At 46.3% G+C, this 18288-nt stretch overlaps 1 protein-coding gene across 1 annotated transcript in view; it reads right to left on the bottom strand.

Annotated features, from left to right (window-relative positions):
* LOC127578169 (A disintegrin and metalloproteinase with thrombospondin motifs 20-like) overlaps positions 1-18288 on the bottom strand; it is a 487994-nt gene that overhangs the window by 315089 nt on the left and 154617 nt on the right. The window contains exon 9 of the mRNA XM_052029795.1: positions 15798-15923. Coding sequence (XP_051885755.1) covers positions 15798-15923 — 126 coding nt within the window. The remainder of the gene's footprint in view (positions 1-15797; positions 15924-18288) is intronic.

The following is an 18288-nucleotide window of genomic DNA, read 5'->3' on the forward strand; positions in this document are numbered from 1 at the left end:
GAAATGTCGACCCTCCCTCCGATCCCCGCAGCTGCTGCCTAACCCGCTGAGTTCCTCCAGCAGCTTGATTGTTGCTCCAGATTCCAGCGTCTGCAGTCTCTTGTGTCCCCACTCCTTTCTGTTGTTGGCTGATGGCCATGTACTCAGAAGGGAGCTCACGCACCGGAGTTCGCGCGCGGGATTTTGTGATGAGTTTCGTCACAGATAGGCGGCTCCCAATGTCTAGAAAGCAGTGATAGGCTCAGTGAGAGCAGTGAAAGACTCTTAATAGCCACATGAATGATAGAAAAATGGAGGGCTATGGGTTAGATAGATATTAGAGCAGGATAAAATGTTGGCACAACATCGTGGGCTGAAGGGCCTGTACTGTGCTGTAGTGTTCTATGTTCTACGTTCTATGTTCAGTCCGTGTTTCCAGGGTCCCACCATGAGTCTTGACTATCCATTGAGGGAATGCAAAATCAGATCAGCCAATGAGGTTACCAAGAGGAACGTCTTGGGGAGCAGAGTGGTCCACTCCTGTTTCTCATCCCAATGTCCGTTATGTTGTGCAAGGAGGACAGGCTCCAACCTCTCATATGCCTCAGTGAAGGAATTAACAGTGATTTGGAGCTCATCCTCCCAGTGCGAAGGTGGCCAAGTTCACCAAGTCCTCATAAATGGATGACTGAGGTTCGGCTAATATCTCGCTTCACACCCCTAAACATGTGCTGCATGCAACAATAATACCAAACCTTTCACCCCCAACCCACACCTCCTAAACGAAAAGTCCTTATCTGCTGCATTAACTCTGCATGTCATTCCTTTACTTTCTAAAGCCAAACCACGTGCAAAGTCAGTGACGAAAGTCACCAGTAGTCATTGGATTTTGTCGTAGTTGCTGGAACTTTGAAGTATTTTCCACATAGGCCTTGCGATTTAAAAATAACAATGATTCATACAGTGAAGTGTGGGAAGAAATGCAGTCTTGATGAATCCAAGCTGTATTTTCCCTTGAATGGAGATCATAGTTATTCATTGACTGGAACTAAAGGAGTGGAAAATGGGACTTCAGACAAGAAGTACTTCCAGTTGAGAGTTAAAAGCAAGGAGCAAGATGGCGGCGAAGCGTGGCGACTCTGCAAGCTGCTCTCTGCAGATTTACTCAGTACTTTTACCATAAATGTTCTCTTTTAAATTTAAATTCTACAGTATGTCACTAAGTATGACTGATAATGTTCTTTTACCTGCAACGCACTTCCCTGTAGCTGTGACACTTTACTCTGTATTCTGTTATTGTTTTTACCCTGTACTACCTCAATGCACCTCACTACCTCAATGCATCTTGTACTACCTCAATGCACCTCACTACCTCAATGCATCCTGTACTACCTCAATGCACCCTGTACTACCTCAATGCACCTCAGTACCTCAATGCACCCTGTACTACCTCAATGCACCTCACTACCTCAACGCATCCTGTACTATCTCAATGCACCTCACTACCTCAACGCATCCTGTACTACCTCAATGCACCCTGTACTACCTCAATGCACCTCACTACCTCAATGCATCTTATACTACCTCAATGCACCCTGTACTACTTCAATGCATCCTGTACTACCTCAATTCACCTCACTAAATGCACCCTGTATTACCTCAATGCACCTCACTACCTCAATGCATCCTGCACTACCTTAATGCATCCTATACTACCTCAATGCACCGCACTACCTCAATGAACCCTGTACTAACTCAATGCACCTCACTACCTCAATGCATCCTGTACTACCTCAATGCACCCTGTACTACCTCAACGCACCTCACTACCTCAATGCATCCTGTACTACTTCAATGCACCTCACTACCTCAATGCATCCTGTACTACCTCAATGCACCCTGTACTACCTCAATGCACCCTGTACCACCTCAATGCACTGTGCAATGAACTGATCTGTACAAACGGTATGCAAGACAAGTTTTTCACTGTACCTCAGTGAACCAATACCAATACCAATGCCAAATGAAGGTTGTGAAATAAATCAATGAATTCAATATCCACTCAGAGAAGAGCAATCTATTTCTTCAAGGTTGCAGTCGAACTGATTTCTGAAGCCCCTACAGCTCTGTTGTCTGAGAGGCGTCATTGTTCCCTGTGTCTGACACCAAACTTCTGGCCCATGAAATACACTCAGGGAAGATGTTTCTTTATCTGGAGATCAACGAGAACTTGGCTCAGCACATAAAGCTTCAGGCACATGATCGACAAATTGGTCACAACTGAATGCTCACCTGAACTCACCTATCCCCTGCCTGAGTGTGCTCCTCCCCCTCCCCCCCCCCCCCCCCCACCCCCCACCTTCTGGCTTCTGCCCTCTTCCTTTCCATTCTTAATGAAGGGTCTCAGCACGAAACATCAACTGTTTATTTCCCTCTGTGGATGCTGCCTGACCTGCTGAGTTCCTCCAGCACTTTTTGTGTATTGTTAACAAGTCAACAATATTTTTTATTTTGCTAAATGAATTAAATCACAAGATACAAATCTCTTCCACTACAGGCTCTATATATACACACCACTGCAGCTTAATGTGTGAATGCTTACTGCTCACTATAAATATGTTCACTATAAATATAATAATATGCGCCATCTATAAATTCGCCAATGACACCACTGTTGTTGGCAGAATATCAGATGGCAACGAGGAGGCGTATAGGAGTAGGTAGATCAGCTGGTTGACTGGTGTCCAATAACAGCAAGTGTCAGCAAGACCAAGGAATGTCATTCAGGTTATGTCATTCATCTCATGCTACCTACCAGGATGTAACACTTCACATTTCTTTGCACGGCAGTGCAGCGGTTAGCTTAACGCTATTACAGCACCAGCAACCCAGGTTCAACTCCCGCTGCTGTCTGTAAGGAGTTTGTATGTTCTCCCCGTATCTGTGTGGATTTCCTCTGGGTGCTCCGGTTTCCTCCCACATTCCAAAAGGCGTATGGGTTAGGAAGTTGTGGGCATGCTATGTTGGTGCCGGAAGTGTGGCGACACTTGCAGGCTGCCCCCAGAACACTCTACGCAAAAGATGCATTTCACTGTGTGTTTCTGAATCTCTCAGTGAAGTTCAAAAAATGCTTGAAAGCTCTCCTTGATGCATGATCACTCTTCCTCCAGTCTACGGTCTCACTTTTCAGTAAGAGCACTGCTGGAGGCAGCCCTGCCATGGGAGTCGCCCAGTGGGGTCTTCACGACCTGCTTCTGAGTGAAAGAGTTGGCTGCAAAGCTAAGTCTGTCTCACTGGTGGCAGAGGATGAGTTTGCTGCCTTGGGAATCACATACAGGACGGTTGGCAGTGTGTTTGATTGGCCATTTCCTAGCTCCAACTCACAATGGGCAAGAACTCAAACTCGAATTTGAACTGAGCACGTGGCCGTTTACTTTCACATTATACTTTTGACTCTCAGCTATATATCAGCGGGCTCCCGTGCCTGCGGAAGTTTATGAATCCTCCCCACATTATAAGTTGAACACAAGCTGTTTCAGATGCCGAACGCTGCAGTGACTATTGGAATGCTTTTCACAACTTATAAATAACTGTTTGCTTGTTGATTAAGTGGATTGCTTCCATTTCCTCAGCAATTTTTTTCCCTTAAGTTTTAATTAGTTTATCATGAGTTCCAGGGGTCGCATACCCCTCAACTCTGCAAGTGTACAAATGAAACGTGATTTGTTGAAAAGCCAATTCTAATTGGAAAATGCTGGTGTTGAATTACTGACATTTTTGTTGATGTGGTGGCAGGCTCACGGCAACAGGTTAACACTTTAAACACCATGCCCTACTTGTAAAAACGGGCCATGTGTATCAGGACGTTACAAAGTTTCTGCATTACAGTTTTATTTCTTGTTGGGATAAGGAGAAGGGACTGCTTTTGAACAGTTTTATTTTAATTTTAGGAGCCTCAGAAATCTAAATAGAATGTTTTTTTTTGGGAATGAAGATGCCCTGGTAATCTGTGCAATCTGTTCTCATCCCATGTCTTTTTAAAGGCTTTACCTGGTGATGGCATTATCCTCAGATAAACTACATATGGTGAAAGTTAAACAGGAAAACCTCTGCATTCAGTGATTTGGACACATTTGACAGTGTCCCCTAACACTTATTGTAGACAGCATGAGGTTACTAAAAAGCAAAGCAATGCTGTTTTGTGTTCTGAAGTTTATTCATAGTCATGATCCAAGTGCCCATGAGGCAGGATAGTCTGACAATAGAGAAACAAAGGACTGCAGATGCTGGAATCACCATCTGTCATCTGTATCTACCTATCACCACCTTGTGCCCACCCCGCCTCTGCTCTTTTGTCCACCTATCACTGCTCTGCTTTTCCCTCCTATATATTGGGCTTCCCCTTTTCCTATCTTCAGTCCTGAAGAAGGGTCCTGACCCAAAACGTTGACCACCTGCTTTTCTCCACAGATGCTGCCTGGCCTGCTGAGTTCCTCCAGCATTATCGTCTGACAATAATTGGCTCAGTGGTGGGAAATTTTAAGCAAGAGGTAAGTTCTGTATTTTGCATACAAACATTTTCACTCTGGCTTTTACCTACGTATAAGGAGGTAAAAACTCTGGCCTGCAGCAAGAGTCTGAGGTGCTGGTCTCGGTGCTGATCAGCAGCCTTGTTGGCCTTGTCTGCACCAGTAACTCACAACAGGTCCATAGGTCCCTCAAGGTTGCCTTGCAGGTTGATAGGGTTGTTAAGAAGGCGTATGGTGTGTTGGCCTTCATTAGTCAGGGTAGTGAGTTCAAGAGCTGTGAGGTAATGTTGCAGCTCGATAGGACTCTGGTTAGATCACACTTGGAGTATTGTGTTCAGTTCTGGTCACCTCATTATAGGAAGGATGTGGAAGCTTTAGGGAGGGTGCAGAGGATGCTGCCTGGTTTGGAGACCATGTCTTATGAGGATAGGTTGAGTGAGCTAGGGCTTTTCTTTTTGGAGAGGAGGAGGATGAGAGGTGACTTGATAGGGGTGTACAAGATGATAAGAGGCATAGATCGAGTGGACAGTCAGAGACTTTTTCCCAGGGCGACAATGGCTAACACAAGGGGCATAATTTTAAGGTGATTGTGGTAAATTTTTTACACAGAGAGTGGTGGGTGCATGGAACGCACTGCCTGCGGAGGTTGTAGGGGCAGATACATTAGGGACATTTAACAGACTCCGAGATAGACACATGAATGATAGAGAAATGGAGGGCTATGTGGGAGGGAAGGGTTAGATAGATCTTAGAGCAGGATAAAATGTTGGCACAACATTGTGGGCTGAAGCGCCTGTACTGTGCTGTAGCGTTCTATGTTCTATGTTCAATGAAAAGTCAATGACAGAAGTCCTTACACAGAGCAGCAGTTGAGTAGTCGGAGGTGCCGTGTACCACACAGAGATTAATTCCCAAGGCACGAGATTAATGCGTCAGTAACACCTTTGCAAAATTTTGATAGAAAAGGAATGGACAAGAAGATTGCAGGGGTGGTGGCGGGGGGATGGGGTGCTGTTGATGAAATGGAAGGGATGGAATGACGTGGATTTGTTCTCAGTCTGTGTCAACAGAAAGTATCATATTGCATCTTTCACAGCCTCAAGTTATCTCAAAGAGTTTAATAGCGATGAACTATTTCTGAAACACTTGGGAGAGTGTGATAATGTCCAGATAACCAGTTTATATGATGTTGATAGAGGCGTAAGTGTAGATTGAGACACTGGAGGTAGCAACCGTGCTCTTCTCTGAAATATTTTCCTTCTACTTGATGAGATCTCATCCAGAAGACAACACCACGGTAGCATAGCGGTTAGTGCGACGTTATTACAGAGCCAGCGATCGGGGTTTGATTCCCGTCACTGTCTGTAAGGAGTTTGTACGTTCTCCCCATGTCTGCGTGGGTTTCCGCCGGGTGCTCCGGTTTCCTCCCACATTCCAAAGACGTATGGGTAGGTTAATTTGGAGTTTAAAATGGGCGGTGCAGACTCGTTGGGCCAGAAGTGCGTGTGACCATGCTGTAAATAAAATCTAATAAAATTTAAATTTAATTTAAAAATACAGATCGTTGCACGGGAATGGATGACTTGATTTTGTGCTCCATTTTCTCGAGTGGGACGAGCCCGTTTTCCGACTCAAGATGAAACAGGACTCAGCTGGCAACCCTACATTAACAAATTCAAGCTTAAACAATTTGACCCTGTTGGTTTAGTCTTGGGCACAAGCCATCCGAATCGACAATTAGAGCAAAAAACGAACTGCCAGAGGACCTCAGCTGGTCAGGCAGCATCTGTGGAGGCAGAGAGATGGTTGGCGTTTCGGGATGAGACCCTGCATCAGGACTATCTCTCTGCCTCCGCAAATGCCCCTGACCTGCTGAGTTCTTCAGCAGCTTGTTTTTTGCTCCAGATTACAATAAATCGCAGTCTCTTGTATCTCTAATGTACAAGTAGTATGGTTTACAACTCTTTTAGATCGGAGAGACAGAGAGAGAGAGGGAGAGAGAGAGATGTAACACCCATTAATTTCTCCCTGCTTTGTAACCGAGGATACTGCACCGGGTCATCAGCAGATATAAGCATGAGCTGAGCTGTGGCTCACAGGCTGCGTTATAATGCTTTTGACAGAGAGGATTTTGGCAGTTTGTTGCAGGCCAGGATGGAACGATATGGATCCTTGTCGCATTTTTATTTTGTTGACAGATTACATGGGTGGACAACAAATGAGAGATTTAAGATCAGGATGGGGAATTGGATATGACTGCTGGGGTTTTCTCACTTGTTTGAGGCTGTAAGTGTATCCATCCAGAAATGGGTATTTTCCATTTGGATGGTTGACAGTAAGCTGTCACACTGTCTTATGAGGATAGGTTGAGTGAGCTGGGGCTTTTCTCATTGGAGAGAAGGAGGATGAGAGGTGACTTCTATAAGTGTACAAGATGATAAGAGGCATAGATCGAATGGACACTCAGAGACTTTTTCCCGGGGAGACAGTAGCTAACACGAGGGGGTATAATTTTAAGGTGATTGGGGGAAGGTACAAGGGAGATGTCAGAGGTAAGTTTTTTTACACAGAGAGTGGTGGGTGCATGGAACGCACTGCCAGCAGAGGTTGTAGGGGCAGATACATCAGGGACATTTAAGGGACTCTTAGATAGACACATGAATGATAGAAAAGTGGAGGGCTATGTGGGAGGGAAGAGTTAGGTAGATCTCAGAGCAGGATAAAATGTCAGCACAACATTGTGGGCCGAAGGGCCTGTACTCTGCTGTAATGTTCTAAGTTCTATGTCCTAATGCTGGTGCAACTAGGTTATGATTCACTCAATTCAATGTATATGTTACATTTCTTCAAGGAGCCTTTGAGAACATCGTTGAATCATTTCCTCTCTCCATCTGGGAATCACTCAGAACAGAGTGTCTGTTCCAGCAGTTTGATGTCAAGCACACAAACAAAGTGGCCTGTGACTGGAGTCAAGAATAAGCTGCTGGAGGAAAGGAGTGGTTGACCTTCCGGGTCGAGACCCTGAATCAGGGCTGGAGTGTGACCAGAGCCTGAGTGTTGGGAATGTTGGCCTGGGAGAGGATCCTGACATTAGTTTTATTTATATCCCTGTCATTGCATTCCGAGGGTTTGCTGAGACAGTGTTGGTGGTACCTATCCACATTGTATAAGAGAACTGTTCAATAGTCTTATCACTGTGAACGGTTCCCTTATGCAATGAGATGGACTCTTGACCTCACAATCTACCTTGTTTGACCTTGCACCTTATTGTCTACCTGCAATGCACTTCCCTGTAGCTGTGACACTCTACTCTGTATTCTGTTATTGTTTTTATCCTGTACTACCTCAATGCACTGTGTAATGAATTGATCTGCACAAACAGTATGCAAGACAAGTTTTTCACTGTACCTCGGTACAAGTAACAATAATAAACCAATACCAGTACCAGTGTTTTGAGATTCCTGCTGGAGGACAGAGATCACTGCTGAATGGTAGACTAGAGCTCTGTGCCGGGTTTGAGTTCCTGATCTTCATACACCCTCAGACAGATAAAGGCAGTGCCAGCACACTGGGGGTGAAGATGATCACTGATGCCTGCCTCAGTGGGAAGGTGGCACCCGGGATATGGGAAGTGACTCACATTCTGCAGGGTCCTGTCATCGACGTTTCTTGTCGGGGGGCAGGCTGGTGGAAATATCTGTTTTGCAGGTGTTAAGGGCGAGGCCTGTTGTCTTGTGTTTCCACGAAGGAGATCTGTGATTGACTCTGACCTCTGAACGTACACGCTTGCAAGCGCTGCATGCTCTGCAGCTCAGTCGGTGAAGCTGCAGTGGCCTTGGTTATAGAGGGAAGGCAATGTGGGTTGAACAGCTTCCCATCAGTGCTGTCAATCAGTTCCATCCAGTGGGAGGACTCTGGAGGCAAGGTGGTGACAGGGACCAACAGAGGTGTTGGTGCAATGACGCAGCCTTGTCTCACAGCAGTCCGCGACTTTGATTGGCTCTGTCATGGATCCACTCGTTGAGGTTGCAGCTCGTACTTCTTCATGAAGCAGACGTAAGATGGAGGTAGATATAGATAGATATACAGTAGATAGTTATTTATTAGTCACATGTACATCAAAACACACAGTGAAATGCATCTTTTGTGTAGAGTGTTCTGGGGGCAGTCTGCAAGTGTCACCACACTTCTGGCACCAACATAGCATGCCCACAACTTCCTAACCCATACGTCTTTGGAATGTGGGAGGAAACTGGAGCACCCGGAGGAAACCCACACAGACACGGGGAGAACATACAAACTCCTTACGGACAGCGGCCGGAATTGAACCTATTCAAGGTTCAATGAACCTATTATAGCTGGTGCTGTAATAGTGTTACGCTAACCGCTATACTACCGTGTTTTTCTCAGCCAAATCTGAAGGATACTCCGCAGTATGCTCTTGATTGATGGAGTCACCTGAAGGTGCTGGGGATCTGGTTCGGAGGAGCTGGGGTGTGCAACAATAATTGGCGGGAGCGGATTGGGAAGGTGAAGCAGAGACTGGGACAGTGAGAACAGCGCTCCCTCTCAATAACTGGGAAGAACTTGGTCATCAGGTGTGAGGCGCTCTCAGGGCTGCTATACTTGGCGCAGGTGTGGTCTGTTCCTCGCTCCTCTGGCTTGGAAATCACCGGTGTCGTTTTCCGGTTCATCTGGGGATCCAAGATGGAGTGGATCCGACGGGTCACCATGCACAAGTTCCTGGACAATGGGGGCAATGTCGCCCTCATCCTGATGACCACCTTCATCTGTGGCTGCATCAGGCTGTGTGTGGAACCAAAGTTACATAGGCACCAAGTGTCACGACGTGCCGAGGTTCTACTTGTCCCCGATGTTGCGAAGGATGGGCCTGGCCCCACTGCCGCGCAACGCCCCAGTCAGCTGGATGTTGCCGCAATACCTGTCCTTCGTGGAAAAGTTCTTCCAGACCAACACCCTTGGCCACAAGTCCATCAGGCAGTGGTCAGCAGGGAACATCCTGCAGACACTGCAGGAAAAGGAGTCAATGGATACTGTGGGGTGGTTCCCTGAGCAGACTGTCCAGACCATCTGGCAGAATGCCTCATCGCCAGAACTCACCAACAAGCACCAAGGCCTCGCTTGGCTGGCGGTAAGGGGTGCCCTCCCAGTCAGATCCTTCCTGCATGGTCGAAACATCAGTCCAAGTGCGTGCTGCCCCCAGGAGGACTGCACTGGGGAAGAGACGGTCACCCACCTCTTTGCCTGCTGTGGGTCTGTGAGGAAGGTGTGGCGAAAGATGCAAGGGTCCTTGTCACGTTTCATCCCCAGCAGCTGTGTAACAGAGAATTCTCTGACCTACAGGTTGTTCCCAGGGATACACACAGAGACGGACATCAACTACTGCTGGAAGGTCAGCAACTCGGTGAGAGATGCCCTTTGGTCTGCCCGAAACTTGTTGGTCTCCCAGCACTGCGAGATGTCCGTAGGGGAATGCTGCCGACTGGAACATTCCGGGCTGCAGGAGTACGTGCTGAGGGACGCACTGAAGCTGGGTTCAGCCAACGCAAGGGCTCGTTGGGGAAGGACTACAGTTTAGGGTTCTTCTGCCACTGGAGAGGGAGGGGCGGGGTCAGGTGAGAAAGCCCCTTAAATATTGTAAATATGGGATTGGGGTAGCACCCCAGGAAGCCACATGAGTGGCATCAGTGCTGTGTTTTTTATATAAAAAGGTAACTCAAATGATTGATCCGTACATGAATGTAAAGGTTTGCACTGTATTATTGTTGTATATAGTTTGTTTTTTATGATGAATAAAGTTTATTTTGGAATAAAAAAAAGCCAAAGGTTTTTTTTCAGTCAGACATCATATAGTGTTGCTCCCTGCTTTCCCTTGCAGTTGTTGCTCAGTGATGATCACGTCCACTTTGCAATTCAGGAGGTGCTCCTTGACCACTGGTCACAAATTCTCCGCACAACAGGCGATAGGCAGAGCCTCTGTAGGTACTGAAGGTGATCACGAGTATGGTGTCTCCAACATCCTCCAGCATGTCCTTCCCTTCTTGAAACTGTGTGCTGATGTTATGAACTGATGACTGAAATTCCTCCTCGCTGTGTTTAAAGACATTAACAAAGAGACTGGCTCAGGGACGCTGCTGTGGGATGGAGTCAAGGGCACTCATGTTTTAACAGAGTCATGGTTGATGAGTTTTTCCAGATTTTACCTTCTAGTGTCCTTGATAAGTTTACCATTCTTGGTTCTCAGATGGGTAGGACCTATTAGGGAGGTGGAGGTTGTCATTTCCTTGCACTTCTGTGGCATGAATTTTGTACCAGCAGCATCATCTCCTATTAGACAGTGTCACCCCATGTCCAGATGTTGTCTAGGTCTTGCTGTATACAGGCATGGACTGGTACATTTTGCTGAGGAGGTGTGAGTAGCACTGGATACTGTGCACTCATCACCAAACAACCAGACCTTATGATGCAACAAAGGTCACCGATGAAGCAGCGAGAATCTTGGGCTGGGTGGGTGCCCTGTCTTCGAGCATGTGCTGCAGCGTCAGACTGATACCAGCTGGTAACCAATGCCAGCAGAAACATTGCTGGTGTCATAGAACATAGAACATTACAACACAGTACAAGCCCTTCAGCCCACAATGTTGTGCCGACATTTTATCCTGCTCTGAGATCTATCTAACCCTTCTCTCCCATGTAGCACCCCCCCATTTTTTCTATCATTCATGTGTCTATCCAAGAGTGTCTTAAATGCCCCTAATGTATCTGCCCCCACAACCTCTGCGGCAGTGCGTTCCACACACCCACCACTCTCTCTGTAAAAAACTTACTCCTGACATCCCCTTTATAATCACTTAAAATCCAATCACTTAAAAATTATGCCCTCTCGTGTGAGCCATTTCAGCCTGGGAAAAAGGTCTCTGACTGTCCACTCGATCTATGCCTCTTATCATCTTGTACGCTATCAAGACTCTATCAAGTCTCCTCTCATCCTCCTTTGCTCCTAAGATAAAAGCCCCAGCTCACTCAACCTATCCTCATAAGACATGCTCTCTAATCCAGGCAGCATCCTGGTAAATCTCCTCTGCACCCTCTCTATAGCTTCCACATCCTTCCTGTAATGAGGTGACCAGAACGGAGCACAATACTCCAAGTGTGCTCTAACCAGATTTCTATAGAGCTGCAACAACACCTCACGGCTCTTGAACTCAATACCTCAACTAATGAAGGCCAACACTCCATACGCCTTCTTAACAACCCTATTGACCTGCATGGCAACCTTGAGGGATCTATGGATGTGGACTTTGTTCCTCCACACAGCTAAAAGACCTTGTATTCTGCCTTCAGATTCGATCTTCCAAATTGTTTCACTTCACACTTTTCTAAGTTGAACTCCATCTGCCACTTCTCAGCCCAGCTCTGCATCCTATCAATGTCCAGTTGTAACCTACAGCAACCTTCTACACTATCCACAACACTGCCAACCTTCGTGTCATCCGCAAACTTACTAACCCTACCATTCCACATCCTCATCTAAGTCATTTACAAAAATCACAAAGAGCAGGTCAGTGACCTCCGGGCAGAATACATTCAGAGCAGGGTGAGCTGCCATCCCGCCAGCTTTGCTAATAGGGTCTGAGAAGAAATGCACAGTTTGCAAAGATAAGTTCTGCAAGAGCAGTACCAGTCCAGAGCCAGAGCATTCCTGTGCAAGGCTCATGCGTCAACAGTGCTGCTTTCATCCTCAAATATCGCTTGGGTCACACTGACACAGGCCTCACCCAGGATACTACATCATCAGCTTTTAGAATGAGATATGTTGCACTCTTTCAGTTTGTAAAGGCGGTCGGTTTTGCATCTGATTTCTGCCAATGCAGTAGCTGAATTCCTGAATTCCTCAGCCATCATATACCTTTAGGATAATCCTTGGGACCCCATCTCTGTGACCAAACTCCTACAAAGTACCTTGCGACATTTTACCATGTTGAAGAGATACATACAAGCTGCAGTTCACACTTTAACATGTTTTAATGACAGGTAGTTGAGAATGAGGAGAGTAGCTTTGTGAACTGGCCATGGCGATATTTCTTCCTGGGAGATATGGTCACACAATCCTCTTAACTTCTGACCTGCGACATTCTAAATTTATATTTATTTATGTGGTTCTGAGAAATAAGTTTCCCAACCAAGGGAAGTTAGTCTACTCTTGCTGGGAAGCAGTGAGTTTGCTGCCTTTGATGTTAGGACCTCTGGGCTGTAGATTCGCCCTGGGTCCATGTTCCTGTTTATCCTGGCCAATTACCCTGCACACTACCTGCTGGCCATGAGTAAGGACAGGAGACGATTTACTGCTGCAGCTGGAGTCAGCAACGTGAGAAAGGACGGGGAGAAATGAAAGCTTTCTTGCTCAGCTGATTGCTACATTGAAGACGTGCATGGCTAGTTCACCTTAAGCAGGCAAATAAATCAAGTTTTGCAGATGATTGGGGACCTTGAGTTTCATAAGCCAAATAAAAATGATTCACAATAGTAACCAAACAAAGAGCTTTAAACAACATCCTGCACAAAATCAGCCAAAATGACAGAGAGATCACCTATTAGGACAAGTGGCATATAAGTGTTTAAGAAGTTTCTTCAAGTAGAAGCGAGGCAGAGATTCAGTTAGATTTCAGTAAGTTATCCTAGACCCTAGAGTCTACAGAGTTGAAGGTGTGATGGGCTACCTCTGGTGGATTTAAAAAGTCAAACCTCAGAGGAAAGTGAAGAGGAAGCTACTGTTGGTAACATCTGGAGGTTTGAAACTGTACAGGATGGGTACAGATGGGAACCTGTACAGATAAAACTGATGTGTATTACAAATGGTAAATTCTGGAAACACTCAGCAGGTATTGGTATTGGTTTATTATTGTCACTTGTACCGAGGTACAGTGAAAAACCTGTCTTGCATATCGATCGTACAGGTCAATTCATTACACAGTGCAGTTACATTGAGGTAGTACAGATAAAAACAATAACAGTACAGAGGAAAGTGTCACAGCTACAGAGAAAGTGCAGTGCAGGTAGACAATAAGGTGCAAGGTCACAACAAGGTAGATCATGAAGTCAGAGTCCATCTCATCGTATAAGGGAACCATTCATCTGTGAAAAGAGAAACAGAGATAACACTTCCGATCAAAGACCCTCCATCAGAGCAGGCCCTTTGCCCTGAAGCATTTGCTCTGTCCCTCTCTCCACAGGTGCTGCCCGACCTGCTGAGTGTTTCCTTATTTTGCTGGTTCGATTTCACATTTCCAGCATCGGCATTGTTTTTTGCTATGGAAGTCTGTGTAATAAAAGCTGCCTTCACCTGGCAAACCCCCAGACTTAGCGGAGACAGGACGAGGGCAGGCGCAGCTGGCACACCCATGGCTGCACACTCATCAGATCCACGCAGGGCTCCCTGGAGGCATCAACTTTCCAAGGCTTGGGTGGCCTGGCCGATGCACAGAGATGGGACCGGTCCAGGGAGCAGGCAATTGCCTTATCAGCACTGCCTCTCCATAGGAACACTATCCCCCCCCCCCAACCCGCCCACTCAGATCCCCCACCAGACTGCCCTCTCCAGAAAGGACTATCTGCTTAAGTCATAGATTGGCCCCTGAACAGCTCCCATCCCATCCTGAGTTAGGGCATGGATCCTGGCTCTTGGATAGAATCGACCTGGTTCGACATACTGCTCTGCTGAGCTCCCCTTTCGATGCCCCATAGAAAGCATCATATCTGGATGCATCATGGCTTGGTATGGCAACTGCTCTGCCCAGGACCGCAAGAAACTGCAGAGAGTTATGGACACAGCCCAAAGCATTATGGAAACCAGCCTGCCCTCCATAGGCTCTGTCTATACCTCTCGCTGCCTTGGTGAAGCAGCCAGCATAATCAAAGACCCCACCCACCTGGGTCATTCTCTCTTCTCCCCCCTCCCATCAAGCAGAAGATACGGGAACCTGAGGGCATGTACTACCAGGCTCAAGGACAGCTTCTATCCCACGGTGATAAGACTATTGAACGGTTCTCTTATACGATGACATGGACTCTTGACCTAACAATCCACCTTGTTATGACCTTGCAGCTTATTGTCTACCTACAATGCACTTCCTCTGCAGCTGTGACACTTTACTCTGTATTCTGTTATTGTTTTTAACCTGTACTACCTCAACGCATTGTGTAATGAATTGATCTGCAAGATAATTTTTCACTGTAACTTGGTACAAGTGACAATAATAAACGAATACCAAAACCAATACCAATACTCAACAGAAAGTTAACCTTGCCATTCAAGCTGAATTATGGGAGGCAGTTCTCTTTAAATAAAAATGTTCTGCATCTGAAACATTATCCACCCCCTACCCTAACTACTACCAGAGCTGGACATTCACTGAGACAGCCGAAGTGTTGACACTTATTTGTTGCCTCTTCATATCTTCCAAGAATATCACCCAAGCTCTTGGCAAACCATATTGCAAGTTTTTTGAAGCATTGGGTCATGTACACAACATGGGTCCCAAATTTCACAGGCAGCAATGAGAGGATCACCACTTGAATCTTCCACACTGCTTCAGGCATTTGCAGGATATTCTACAGGCCATCAACTCAGAAGTTAACCCAGGTATACTGGGGTAGGAGCCCCATTAAAGCAGTGGACAAGTGGATATGACATGGCTTCAATGTTTGGCAACACAAGTTTCACAAGCTGTACTCATAACAAACAAATGCTGTGCTCTGGGAAGTTGGAATATATTAAGATTATACATTATCATCTTCTTCTACATTTATCACATCTATTAATGGTATCTGAGGGATAGAGTATTACTCCCACAATGTTTTGCTCTGACATCACTTCAATCTGTATGCTAAATACTAAATCTGTTGAGGTTCAGATTATTAACAACATTTATTTTCATTGATTCTTTCCATTAAATGTGGTAGGTTTAATTTTAACAATATTTTTGTTTGAGATATATTCACTTTCAATGATAATAGCAGCTGCATTTCAGGGAAACAAGTACATCAGTGTTGAGTTTGGTGATACTGTGTCAGACAGTGGGGGGAGGGAAAGTTGTCAGGAGGAGATGGTTGAGGGAAAGAGTTGGAGGGGAGGGAGGCACAAGGTGAAGGAAGGGGAGGGAGAGGGAGAAGCAGCAGTTACAAACAAAACAGAGGTATAAATCACATCTGCACTGTTTCTCCTACATTGACACAAGCACACAACGTCAATTGCTGAGGCTTACTTACTATTGACATAAGTGTTAAAATGTAGTGCTGCAAATTCTTCCCATGGTGATAGACCATTTTGCTGTCAGCAGTGACCATGACCTCCACAAATCTTGGGTAGGACAAAAAGCGCTTTTGCCGTGTATGCTGCTGCGTTTTATTGCCCGCTCCAGGTTCCATGGTCGGAAGATGTGTTGGTTTAATTACGTTTTTTAAGCTGGCAAGGTGTTCTCTGATACTGCCACCACTGTGTATCTTTAGGTGTTTTTTCCTTGTTTGATGATTTTGATCTGCAACATGGAGGAAAGACAGATAAAGTTAAGAACTCTTATACTGCTTGGTAATTGAATCATGTTTTCTCTGCCCTGGAGTGCTGTGTTTTTTGCCACAACTCTTCCTTGTGAGCCTCTCTACTCTCAAAACCCAAGAAAAGGAACATAGAACATAGAGAGGTACAGCACAGAACAGGCCTTTCGGCCTACAAAGTTGTGCCGACATAGCTAATCCCTCCTACCCACAGAATGCCCGTACCCCTCCATTTTGCTGTCATTCAAGCCCCTCTTAATATTGACTTGACTATTCAATTGTTCTCTTGAACTGTCTCTTGAACACATTCTCCTTATATCCTTCAGTCTCTCACTTCCTGATCAGTGATCTTCTCCAGGGACAGAGAGGAGCATTTAAGAGACTCTTAGATAGACACATGAATGATAGAAAAATAGGGGGCTATGTGGGAGGTAAGAGTTAGACAGATCTTAGAGCAGGTTAAAATGTTGGCACAACATTGTGGGCCGAAGGGACTGTACTGCGCTGTAATGTACTATGTTCTATGTTCAGTCTATGCAAATTCTCGGCCACAATATCAAATCATGATTTTTAATTCCATGGGCTGATTCATCCTGGATCTGACCTACACTCAGGGCAGGATAAGGGTTTTTAACGCTTTTTAAATGTCTCTAATTTCAAAACTGTTCAATTAGATTGAAATAACTTCATCAAATAAAAAGTTTAAAAATAAAATTCAATTGAACTAAAAGCATATTGAAACATGTTGTTAAAAACATGAAAATAAATAACAGGACTTACCTTCCTTCACAGGTGTGGTGACCACATTCACTTGATTGAGGTTGGCGTTTGTACACCAGCCAACCCTGGCGTGAAGCTGAGGGTCACTGCAGAGCACCCCTGAACCCTCTCCCAGCACATGCAGTACAGAGGGGCGAAGACAGACATCAGGTGCTGTTGGAAGGTCGTCAACTCAGTGAGTGACACCCTTTTGGCCTGCCCGAAACCTGTTGGTCTTCCAGCACAGTGAGATGTCCGTAAGGGAATGCTGCTGACTGGCACAGTCCCAGGCCGCAGGAGGACGTGCTGAGGGGCGCACTGAAGCTCGGGGCAGCTGATGCTCAGGCTTGGTGGGGAAGGCCCACAGTCAAGGCTCCTTCCACTACCGTGCATGGAGGGGCAGAGTTGGGTGGGGAAGGCCCTTGAACAATGAAAGGCGTATCATCTCAGGGACCCGCGTAAGGGGCAATGGTGCTACGTTTGTTTGTGTGTTTTTTCTTTAAAGTTTACACTGCTGAATGTAACGACCATGAATCTTAAGGTTTTGTTTTTGCACTGTTTCTTCCTTTGTATGTAGTTTTTATTATGAATAAAGTTCATTTTTCGAAATAAACAAAAGGACAGAGGGGTGGACATCTGTCTGGTCCACATGGACCAGGAGAAGGCCTTCGACAGGATTTCACACATGTACATGCTGGACGTGCTCTCCAAAACGGATTTTTGGGGAGGGAATCAGGAATTGGACCCAGCTGCTCTACACAGATATCCACAGTGCAGTCCAAATCAGTGGGTGGGAGACAGTTTACCCATCAAGTCTGGAGTCAGTCAGCGTTGTCTGCTCTCCCCTGTGTGTTGCTTGGAACCCATTGCCGAATCCACCAGGAAGGACGAGAGCACAACAGGGTGACGTTGCCGGGGGTGGAGGCACACAAGTCAAACCATCGCTGTACATACACGACGCCGCCACCTTCTGCTTGATTTCCACGGTCAGTTTGCAGATTGATCCACACCTGCGACCGGTTCGAGTTGGCACCGGGGGTCCGGAGTCAAACGCGCGAAGAGCGAGGACCTGCTCCTCGGCAACTGACCCGGCCAATCCCACCGTTCCCCTTCACTCTCAGGTCTGACTACCTGAAGGTGCCGGGGGTCTGGTTTGGAGGGCCGCGGTGTGTGACAAGAATTGGTCAGGACAGATTGGAAAGGTCAAGCAAAGACTGGGGCCACGGGAATGGCGTTCCTTCCCAATAACTGGGAGGAAACCTGATTATCTCAAGGCTGCTGTACTCTGTAGAGCTGTGGCCCGCTCCCCCTGCTCCTCTGTCTTGGGAATTACAGGGGCCACCTTCTGATTCATCTCGTTATCTTCTGCTCGGATCCATGGTCGGTGCGCAGATTGATCAGCGTCTGCGACCGGTTTGAGCTGGCCTGGCGAGGCGGTAGGGGTCGG

This window comes from Pristis pectinata, chromosome 15 (genome assembly GCF_009764475.1).
Source record: "Pristis pectinata isolate sPriPec2 chromosome 15, sPriPec2.1.pri, whole genome shotgun sequence".
NCBI lineage: Eukaryota > Metazoa > Chordata > Chondrichthyes > Rhinopristiformes > Pristidae > Pristis > Pristis pectinata.